This window comes from Euwallacea fornicatus, chromosome 21, assembly GCF_040115645.1.
Source record: "Euwallacea fornicatus isolate EFF26 chromosome 21, ASM4011564v1, whole genome shotgun sequence".
In the NCBI taxonomy this organism is placed as follows: Eukaryota; Metazoa; Arthropoda; class Insecta; order Coleoptera; family Curculionidae; genus Euwallacea; species Euwallacea fornicatus.
Genome location: NC_089561.1, coordinates 3,338,736 through 3,349,695, shown reverse-complemented (window position 1 = coordinate 3,349,695; position 10,960 = coordinate 3,338,736). Strand labels below are relative to the sequence as shown.

At 39.2% G+C, this 10,960-nt stretch overlaps 1 protein-coding gene across 7 annotated transcripts in view; it reads right to left on the bottom strand.

Annotated features, from left to right (window-relative positions):
• The window catches only part of Ten-a (tenascin accessory), a 340,802-nt gene that overhangs the window by 56,589 nt on the left and 273,253 nt on the right, over positions 1-10,960 (bottom strand). For 6 of the 7 annotated variants that reach the window (XM_066294416.1, XM_066294415.1, XM_066294418.1 and 3 more), the window contains 5 exons: positions 5,844-6,130; positions 5,377-5,499; positions 4,684-4,882; positions 2,385-2,533; positions 38-277 (listed from right to left, as the gene is read on the bottom strand). In XM_066294416.1, the coding sequence (XP_066150513.1) occupies positions 38-277; positions 2,385-2,533; positions 4,684-4,882; positions 5,377-5,499; positions 5,844-6,130 (998 nt within the window). The remainder of the gene's footprint in view (positions 1-37; positions 278-2,384; positions 2,534-4,683; positions 4,883-5,376; positions 5,500-5,843; positions 6,131-10,960) is intronic. The other variant, XM_066294419.1, reaches the window with a different exon arrangement.

Sequence of the window (10,960 nt, the reverse complement as noted above, 5' to 3'; positions counted from 1 at the left end):
ATCGATTTTAGCCATGATTTAATATAAAGCCAGTTACCTATATCAACAGTCGGATGGGGTAGATCGGGGGAGGAGAAATCTGGGCGGTAGTCGGTTTTTATCCCGGGGGGTACGTAGTACGGTCCCCTGGGTTCTGAGTCGGCAAGAATTTTCCTTGTACCTTCGTAAGAAGTCGAGATGCTGTCCAATACGTCACTCTTGTGGGAATTGCGGTTCTCGTGGAAAAATTTGAATTCGGATAATGGACGAAGGTCGGCGGCTTCGCCACGGTCGCCTCCTAAAATGGATTCATCTTGAATGGATAAAAGCTTTCAGGAAAGTGTACTTGTGTCGCCTGGTAACCAGGATAAGGGTGTAGTCACGTGGCTTAAGTGTGCAGTGTGAAATTCCATAAGAGGCCGAAGAATATTGATTCAACACTCAAAAAGCTTTAAGAAGGTTAGTTAGATAAGAAAGATCTCGTGCTTGATTTCTTATAATTACTTCAGATATGGGTTCTGGAAAAGGTTGCCCGTTACGGAAATTTCATTAGTTTTGTCCAGAATGAATGATATACACGAGATACGCCCGATTCCGTGTAATTTTCTGCCTAATGATAGGTTTTCGTGTCAACGAATAGTAGTACACAAATTAGTGCCATGGAGGCATGTAAAATAATTTTAACTCGTTCCTCGATAAATTAGGCTTTGAAGGAAAATCGATAGAAGGGCATGTTAAGAGCTTACTGGGAGAGGCGAAAATCACCAAGTTTCCTTATAACTAAATTGTTTTGCTTTCGTATCTATAATTTTTGAAATATTTAGATGAATACTGAAAAAACATGTACATGATCCCCCGAGATGGACTCATTTAGATGTGGTGAATCATTGTGATACTCAACAGGATGACTTTTCTTTTGTCGTGAATTTCTCTTGAAGGGACAACTGTGTGAGCCTTAGCGCCGGATATCTCAAATGTAACGCAATTGCAAAAGCAAGTTTATTGTTTACGTAGCAATAAACATTTTCTCAATAGGCGCAATATCAAATGAAGTATGTTTAGTAGCACACCGGAAAATGACTAAAGCCGTTGAAAAAGGAGATGTTAAAGAGATCTTTTTTACGACTAAAAGTATTTAACACTCTCTACTACTGAATTAACGTCTTTAAGACGCGGAAGAAAGGTACCTCAATACGGCGCATAAAGCGGTTTACTCTTACAATCCAGCTGGTAGAGGAATACTCCCAAAGTGGACGTTGGTCAAAACCCAACGGTGGATTTTTTCTATAATTTCAATTAACTTTTAACAACATATATCATTGATTTCTTGTTTTATCTGGTGTTATTGAACCATAGCAAGTAAATTTCTTTAAATAAAGTTTGCGAGGTATTGAAGGGAGAGTCTGAAATGTTACACTGATCGTGTTAGTGTCTGATCGTGAAGCTCAACAGGGTGATATATCGTGTGGGACTCCTTTTAATATAATAACATTTTAATTTAACGTAACAAATAAGTTGCATCTCCAAATTTGCTGAGGCTTACAGAAGGGTGAAGGTATTTTTTTTTAGTTATGTTTTTTAAGCTTGATTTTGAAAACTAGAGATTTCCGATATTTAATGGGAAATGTTACGTTAGCAATTTTATAGGTTGTCTCAGCAAGCCGGAAGTTTAAACTCTGCAATTTGAATATATTTTCACTAGTTCGGAGGCGATAAAATTGATCCTGAAGGCGGTATACAATGGCCTTCTATATGTTAAATTGAGGTAATGATCAAATCTCTACTTCTCCATTAACGAAATATCGACCGCAAATCCTAGTTTGCAAATATTTAAAGCAATTTAATAATAATTTTTAAAATTTCCAATTATTATTTTAATTAAACTAAAAGCTATTAGGCAAATATTTATTCAGTACATCATACAACCGGCTGAAAATCCTGGATGATGGCGAATGGTATTTGGTTTTCATTTGAATTTCAATTAGTTCCCCGAATTCAATTCGCAAATGTGCAGAAAATACATGGAATATACATAGTAGAAACACATATTATTATATAGTACGTTAAACAGGATTTTTCAACCATCTTTGAGGGTTCTGCAATTTGTCTAAATTATGTAAACTGAAATGCATTCTCCCATTAATGTTTCCTCTGTGTTGCGCATACAATAACAGTTATTATAAGTTCGCAAAGCGAAACTAAGATCCCTGTATGCCAGCTGAAATTTAGCCGAAAGTTCAGCCGTTAGGAAGGAAAACTTTAGACGTACATTTCTGATTTTAATTTCAAACCAGACCAGAAATGTTATGAAATTTGTTTCTAAATCTATTAAAAGCTCTTGTGTAGTTTTGTGGGGATGATTGTAAAACTTGATGTGGGGATTAGAATTAGCTGTTTTCACGTACCTTTAACAAAGAGGTCTCGCTTCTTGAGTCGATGATCTACTCTGCCTCCTTTAACGAATTCGACGAAATCGTATTGAGTGATACTGGGAGCCACGTTTCTACGCCCGTAGACTGCAAAATTGGCACCCCAAGGCAGTGTGAAATTAAATCTGGAAGAGAAATATAGAGGTGCATTAGGGACAGCCGATATTATCGTATTGGACACTCCTCCTGTCGAGGAACGAAAGCACGAAGCTGAGTTATGTCTACAGGACAAAGATCATAAGAGCTGAATTTGAAATCAGAAACCTAACTTATCAGTTCTCGATCTAAGAATTTCATCCTCAAGGCAGTTAGAAGCTCAATTCTATTTCTATTAAATTTATTGGCCGATGAACCAAGAATCATCGGGTAAATTCAATTTAAAAAATCATTAAGTGATAGTTACAACGTCAAATCAAATATCTCTTGAGATCCGTTGTCCTGCTCAAGACTGAATTTCGACACTTCATGAAGGCTTTGAACAAGCCAGTGCTTGTTAGTTTTCTCAAAATAGCGAAAGTTGAAATAATAGTTTTAATTGTGCATGTCATTAGTGTCGAAAAGAGGGTGTAGTGGATAGTTTTGATTGTGGAGTCTCATGGATAAGGCTGCAATGGAATCAACGAAGTTGTGATACGCCAATGATTTTATTTATGCTTACTGCCGTAAAGACTCTATATGTATTGTTATCAACGACATTGCGCTTAATTGTAGCAGGAGCAATGGCGTAACGGACTCAATTTTGATGTATAACCGAAAGAAGCATTAAACAAGAAATATACATTTTGAAAGTTGCTACGTCCTAAAATTGTAAATAATATTATTGATAATGTACTCCTGATAGAGAATAGTAAGTAGGCCTGGACCCTCATGAATTTGATTGCATCCCTGAAAAGGGGCAAAGTAATCAAAAGTTCTAAACCGTGTTGGTCATCGCAGGAGAAAGAATGGATTACGCAATCATTTTCGGTCATTCTAGATAATATAAGTCGACCCAATCCCCTTTTACCTTACGAAACCTAGATTTTCGTATACGAATGTGAGATATTTTTTAGATTTCGTTTCCTCTTTTTTGGCTAAGAAATTCGATGACTTCCTCAGGATATTTCTCATGAACCTTTATCAAATCCTGCGGTTCAACTATTCACTCTTTGACTTGTCTCCCCACGTCCAACTTTCCTATTCTCACAAGAAATGCTCGAATTTCTTCTTATGTTTCAACAGTCCTTTCATTTGCGATTATGTATCATTATGAGCTTTCGATTGCCACCAAGTAACCGTCGTGAACGTTAGATATTCATTTATGATTGTTTCGTTAGAAGTGGTGAGTTTATGACTGCATTTCAGATTTGGTGACATTTTATGGCCATCTCGATCGTTTGACCTTTGCTTATCCGACTTTGCTATTTGGGGTCATCTGAAGGCACGTGTCTACGAGGCTAAGCCTCGTCCATTGGAAGGACGAAAAGAAGCGATGCGACATCAAATCGTCGAAATCAACGGAGGTCTGCTTCGACGTTGCGTCAACGAGAATGGTCAGAGCACGTCAGATGTAATTGTCTGCTCACGATTGACTGTACTTTCGACCGCGCTTTTTCAAAAACTCTCGATTTCCATGCCGCACCCCGTATATCGAATCTAATATTTACCTCAAGACGCGAATGGAAAAATTAATCCCCCATCTTGATACGAAAATAATCGTGCGCACTTAATGGGGCCAACCTCAAGAAGACCCGGTACACCCTTCGCATCCGTCTTAAAAATATACACAAAAGCTAAATATTTTAGCAGGAAACGTAGGAAACACAACACAACAAATAAACAGAATAAGAGGTTTCCACTTGCCAAGTGGAAATCCTTGAGATCGCAAGGCGGAGAGCTTTTCCGTGTTCAATTATGTTATTTTCCGGAAAACATCCAACGCGGGATACGCTAGGGATGGGCTAGGATGGAATATGCAATTTGTATTTAAGACAATTTCTAGTTTAATGCTTGTAGTGATATATAAGGACAGTTTGAACTTCAAAAGTAATTGCGGAAATTTAGTAGACTTCATGTGTCAATGACAAAGACTGATAATTTGGCCCTTCTTCGTTGAACCAAGAAAAGAAGCGAGTTTTTTGATCGATTAAAGCCATTACTTCGCATAAGCGTCTTTTCAAAACTTTCCAGAGAGCATTAATACCCACAGAGCTTTCCGTGGAAGCTTTTTTGGTTGACCCAAATAACTTTCGAATAATAAATGGGGGCAGGTAATGTAGATAACAAATTCGCATACCTGAAAAATGCTGGTTGCTTGTTGCGAAACTCCGAATGCCAGAATTGGGAAGGAGGTATGGTCGCCGTGTGCAGAACTTCCAATTCGCGTTGTTCCAGAGGCAATGGAGACCATTGCTGTTGTTGCTGCGCTGATTGGAGCAAGGAGCTGTGCTGCGTGGTGGCACTGGCGTGCTCGGCAGTACTTGTCGGGAGCGATTCTGAAAGGTCAATCCATTCAAATTAAGTTTTTGAATAGAAAAAGAGCTTAAAAGTTCGGATAGCATCTTCATTACTTTCACACCCTCGCACAAAACAAAAAGGGCTACCTTTTGCCCAACTTTCCCGTCGACTGGAAACCGGCAAAAAGCCTATTTACCCGTTGAAAAGGAAAACTCTTTTATTAAAGGAAATAAATAACGCGGAAACAAAGTGCTCGTTTTAACTGCAAAAAGTTTCCGGGAGTGTTCGCTGTTTAGACACGGTAATTATAGTGTGTCATTGTCAGAAATTAACGGCAACACTATGAGAAACTTCGAAACTTCGCCATTTTATCCTGTTCGGAGAAGGTGTATAGGCATTGGCCAGCGGAAAGAGGCAAACTTTCAAAGTCTTAGCAACTTCAATTACTTAATTATAAAAGTTTGTCGCTGCTCAAAAATTCGGGTTTATTAAAAAAGCCAACTCCATCTGCTACTTCCCACTCAATACGTACCTTCAGTTGGTACCTGCGTGGATTCTGACCCCATGGTAATTTGATCTTGCGTCGCTCCAACTTTGACATCTTGCACCAAAATGCAGTTCGAAGAATCTATATTTGGCTTCATTGAACTAACGGCTGCAAACAAGTCTCATGTAAAAATTCGGGATTTACGATAAGCTAAAAAGAATTTTGCGCTATTTAACCAACTAACAGGTCTTTTTTTCACGAGGGCCCGCTTTGCTGGCTGAGAACTTCTAAAATAACTGCGGTTTTAACGAATAAGGGCCGGCTTAATTGCTCAAAGGGATCAAACATGCAAATGCTCGGCACCACTTGTGCCAAGTTGAACACCTTACTTTTGAAGCAGTTCATTTTGTAGTTTTCTTTACACCCTTTAACTTTTATTATCATCTTCCCAGCAAGGTTGATACAGTGGAAATTGTAGCATCAACTCGAGACTTCGACGCGGAGAAACTTACCAGCAAAATACGTCAGCATTCCCGTAAGCAGAACCGTGAGGAATATGAGTAGAATACTGGAACACTTCCACGAACATCGATATTGACACCGTTTGTCGATATGAAATCTGGACGGGGAATATGGCGAGTAATGGGACGACGACGGTGGAGGGGCGGGCCGAATCGGGAAAACTGGTACTACCATGGGTGGGGACGGTTGAGTCGTCACTTGGGAGGCTAATGTGTTGGTTTGACCGCCTCCTGGTTGCATGCTCTGAGCCAGTTGAGTCTGTTGGATGCCGGCGATCCTGCAAGAAAATACGGAGATCACACAGGGTGCCTGAACGTCTGGAAGCAATCGAATATTTCCTCAAGAAAATGCGTTCTTCCAAAGCTGGTTTGCCTTTAACAGTATATTTTGCTAATATTGATGTTTGTTTTTATTTTGAGACGAAATGGGTCGCGCTATTTAACGAATGTGCCGCAGTGTATATCTGGATCCATTCAAGTAGAATACCGGAATAGAATTGAAGAATATGAACTCATTCATTTCTCAATATCCATAATTTGCGCAAAATTAGATCTCCATTCACCAACCGTCTCTCTATCTCCCTCCCTCTCTCTCTCCCTCTCTCTCTCTCTCTCTCGCTTGAAATTAGCATTTCCTGCGGGAGTAACATTATTTATTAGTTCGACATTCTCTAGGGCTTTTAGGCCAAAATCCATCCTAACCCAATTGACCGCTAACCAAAAATATTTGCATAAATCCGGGAAATTCTTTGTGAAACTAAGAGCGGTCATTAACTTCCATTGTCGAAAACGACCCCATTTCAGATCCTCGCTACACAGAATAGTCAATTACTATCCTTTTAAGCTGGAGGGCGAGCAGACGCTAATTTTATTTCGCTAACTTAACTTTATGGCGAACTCTGTACAGCACAATAATTAATTATCCGCAGACTAAAACTAAAGTTTCTCCGCTCGCGAAAATAAAATGTTGTTTTCCGCATTGGAGTGCACGTGAAAAACTTTTAATGGGGTTTCGGAAGATTGTAAATATAATTATTTACATGTAGGTAACTTTCGTTTTGGGGATTACCAATTATAAAAATTTAAATTAGAGTTTGTTTCCGAGTTTTGGTGTGTTCCTGACAGCCAAGGACAATGGGTTTAGAGCAGTAGTTTATTCGAAATGTGTAAAACCCGTAAACGTATAAGGTCTATGGACCTTGATCAAAGGTTTAAGCTGATGACTCTTTCATTCTTGTCGGTCCTTCGGTGTAGGATCTTCGATACATCGAGGAAATGTAAATATTTACCGCCGTCCCTTTTGGAGAACGATCGGGAAAAAAATTCAAGTCGCTTCTGAGGAGAATTTGTCCGCAAGTTGTCGCCTCTACGAAATTATATCTCTAGAAGTAACATCTTGAATATTATTAAATGAAAATACTCTTCTTGTTAAATCCGTTCTTGAAAGAAATTGAACTTTTGGTAGTTGCCGGCAATGAGAAACGTAATTATGTTGCGATTAAGACAAATTAAAACTGCACTGTTTGCGTAAGAAATTATTGCGAAATATTATTTTTCACGTAAAGTAAGAACTCCACTTCTTTTGAGGGACTAAAGTGGTTTCATAAGAAAAAACTCCCATTTATTGATTAGCCACATATGAAATGGAACGAGCAAAAAGTCCTCATGACTTTAGCAAATTTACCCGAAACTTTTTATCACCCTGCAGTTTTTTTTGAAGAGTTTATAAAATATTTACACTACTCCACACTCTGTTCCCACACTGTATTTCAGTTTGAGCAACGCAAAATCCGAATACTCGCATTATCGCGCAAATTCATGGGGAAACGTTTCGATTTAATCCCGAAAACCCCCATGATTTACATTTTATTATAATCCGTTGGCATTTTCGGGACTAACAGAATGTCCGGTATCACGAAATCATCGTTGTATCCCTAATAGGGGTATCAGGTTACTCCATAAACGGCATCCTTATTTAGCAGAACTTTTATAAGTCCCGAAAAAAGCGCACAAAAGCGACCTTATCAAACAGGGTATATTTTTTTTTTAAGTATAAATGCCGATATCTTGAACAGTATGTCGGCAATGGAGAAATTGAAAAACATGTCTACAATAATATAACTGGTGAAGTTCAGGGTGTGACGAACTTACTACCCTCTACCAATGGCAACCCACCCGCCATAAGTAATTTTTTTAAAGCACGGGCAGGGTTGCGATATATCTTTAGAACCCATTTCACTAAGCTTTTCAATGGTACCGAAATTTTTGGAATTCCGCCCTCATATTTGGACAACAATTACCTCGCAAGATGGGTTGGAAGGAGAGGAAAGATAGAAGGGCCTCCTGAGACTCCCGATCTTAAGCCTCTGGATTTCTTTTTGCGGGGGCACTTACCCAACCAGAAACAAATGACGAGTTAAGACAGCCAATTATTACTGAGTATCGTACAATTCCAAAGGAAAGTTTTGTCAATGGGAAAATAACGGACAACATTTCGGACACTTATTATAAAAAACTATTAATATTGAGCGGTAAATCTTACCCTTTCATTTAATTATAATAAAACTTTAAATTAATGATCAGCTCTCTTATTCCTCATCGAAGACCATTCAATTCCACGCTTAGGTGTCTTAGTCATGCTTTTTGAGTTTTGAACACTTTCGGATACATTTGAGGGCGGAATTCTGGAACTTCGGTACCATTGAAAAGCTTTTTGAAAATGCTTTCCGACGATATGTCGCAACCATGTGCGTCCCATTTTAAAAAATGACTTGGGGTGGTTGGGTTGCGTTCGGTAGAGGGCAGCGACGTCGTCATACCCCTCAGTCGTTTTTCCACGTCTTATTATGATAAGCGTGTTTTTGGCCTTCTCCATTGGCGGCATAATTTTCAAGATACTGGCATTTATACCTTTAAAAATCCCGTCCTGCGTCTCGAGAACTGGAGGAGATGTCGCAACTTCGTTTTGCTTAATCTTACAAAACTAGTGCGCTAAGTCTGCCAATGTGGTCCGTCGCTTCTTCTCCCAACGGCTGGGCCCCAAATATATACTTAAAATCATTTTCTGCAGGTCAAATTTCCACTCACCTCCCGCCCTTGCCCTGGGAAACTCAACAATCCCCTATAAATGCATTTGGGTCATATGCAAAGCAGTGGAAAGCCTACAGTACACAATACCGACTTAAATCTGAAATTGTATGTTGCGAGCTATGAATCAAAACGATTAAAGTAAATTTTGCTGTTTGTGTCGCTCAACTTTGACTTTGGAGATGTGGAAATTATGCCATTCCAAAAGGAGGATTAATTTTACAACCTGAGCCGCATTTAAATTTGAATTCGCCAGTCGAACGTGTAAGAACAACTATAATTGTTTGCCTATGAGCCAAACAAATTTGTCAATAGAAATCGGAATTGAAAATTCATAGAATTGGGCAAATTATAAACCGAGCTTCGATATCGGATTAAACTAACCTAATGCATATTAATAGCAGAAGTTGTGAGCTGCCGACATCGGCTCTGCATTTGCATGGTCTGCAAATAAAAGCAATTTATATTATTGACGTTGTTGCATGGGGGAGAACAGCATCACACCCAGGACAGCTGAAGCGTTAAATTACATTTTCATAAGCAATAACAGGCTTTTCGAGTTATTGTAATGCCGAAAAACTCTTTTTTCGTTCTGCTCTTGAACCGGAGCTGGTTTATGGATGATTAGTCACTGACCACCACCGCATGAGAGATGATAATCTGCACGTGCATCATCTATAGAAAATTTAGCATATAAATAGACCTCACTGGCCCCATTACCCCTGTCTGAACCCTCATGGACACCGCGCTATAAATTCACGTTTTTGACGGTTATAATTGGTTGCAATTATTGGAATTATTGGAAATTGCCAAAGGCAGTGAGTGCATAATTCCACACCATGCCATGTTCAACCACTGTGAAATCAGCTGGGCTTCCGATTGTATTCATTATGGTCTTTTGTACGGGTTTAGCCGAGCAAGGGTAATCGATTCACTTCGTGTGCAATTTATTAAAATTGATATGCTAAAGGTCCGATCGTTGCGTCGTTACTGGCTGAGGCTTCAGAGCAGAAAGCCATATTGGCCCTACCATAAAATGCGAGGGCATCGATCAATATGCTCAATTTTGCATCTAAAGTGTAGCTATTGGAGCTAAAATATGTATGAAGTGTCGAGGATCACTTCAAAATTCCTTCCTTACAAGCTGCCAGTTACTGCATAAAATTGTGCTTAGAGCAACTGTATTATGAGGCCGAGGGGAAATTTATTCGCATTGCTCAAAACTTTGTCGTGAAACGTGAATAAACATGGATTTTTTAGAGATCAAAGACGTTGCAGTGAAAAAGTCAGTCAGTCGACAGGTACGATGAGTATTAGGAACGGAACGAAACGGAACCACGTTTCATGGATGCTAACGGCGAATCAGACGGAAATAATGCAGACGAAAAAAGCTAAACCAGAATCGCACAAGAGTTAGTAATAAATGAAGGCAATTGAAAGGAATTGAAAAGACGATGGGAACATCGCAATTGCAGAAGCTTATGAATTTTTATTCGCATACAATTAAGACGTCAAACTAGTTTTGAAATAAACTTGTTCCCAAGTTATACAGTCCGTTGGCCATTGTCCCAAAACTTTCGCTACAAAATATTTTTTTTATATATATATACAGTCAGCTAAACTGTGGAAGTTGTCCCATCAACGGAATTGATGGCCGTGTGTTTTTTAGACGGTAAAATTGACATTTTCCGGATGTTTTCATCGAAACAGATCATCCTCGAACGTTCCAGTATCTCTGGCGTGCTTCACTGAATACAGCATCAACTGCCCGAAGCTCATGCCTCTGTGCAGGTTTTGTAAAAGCAATTGGACTACTGCATGTTCCTTTGGCAGAGTGGATGCCCTCGTTGCATTTACGACTTTACCACGACTAATTACGTTCTAATGTTTCATCGAGTTGAATCCTTAAAAAGGGAACTTGCGTGAGTTTGGATTGCTGTGTGAATAAAAATGACACCGTAAAAACTTTTTGTCGCATCACTTACGACGCAGTCGACACCGCGGATCTTCAACAAGTTTTA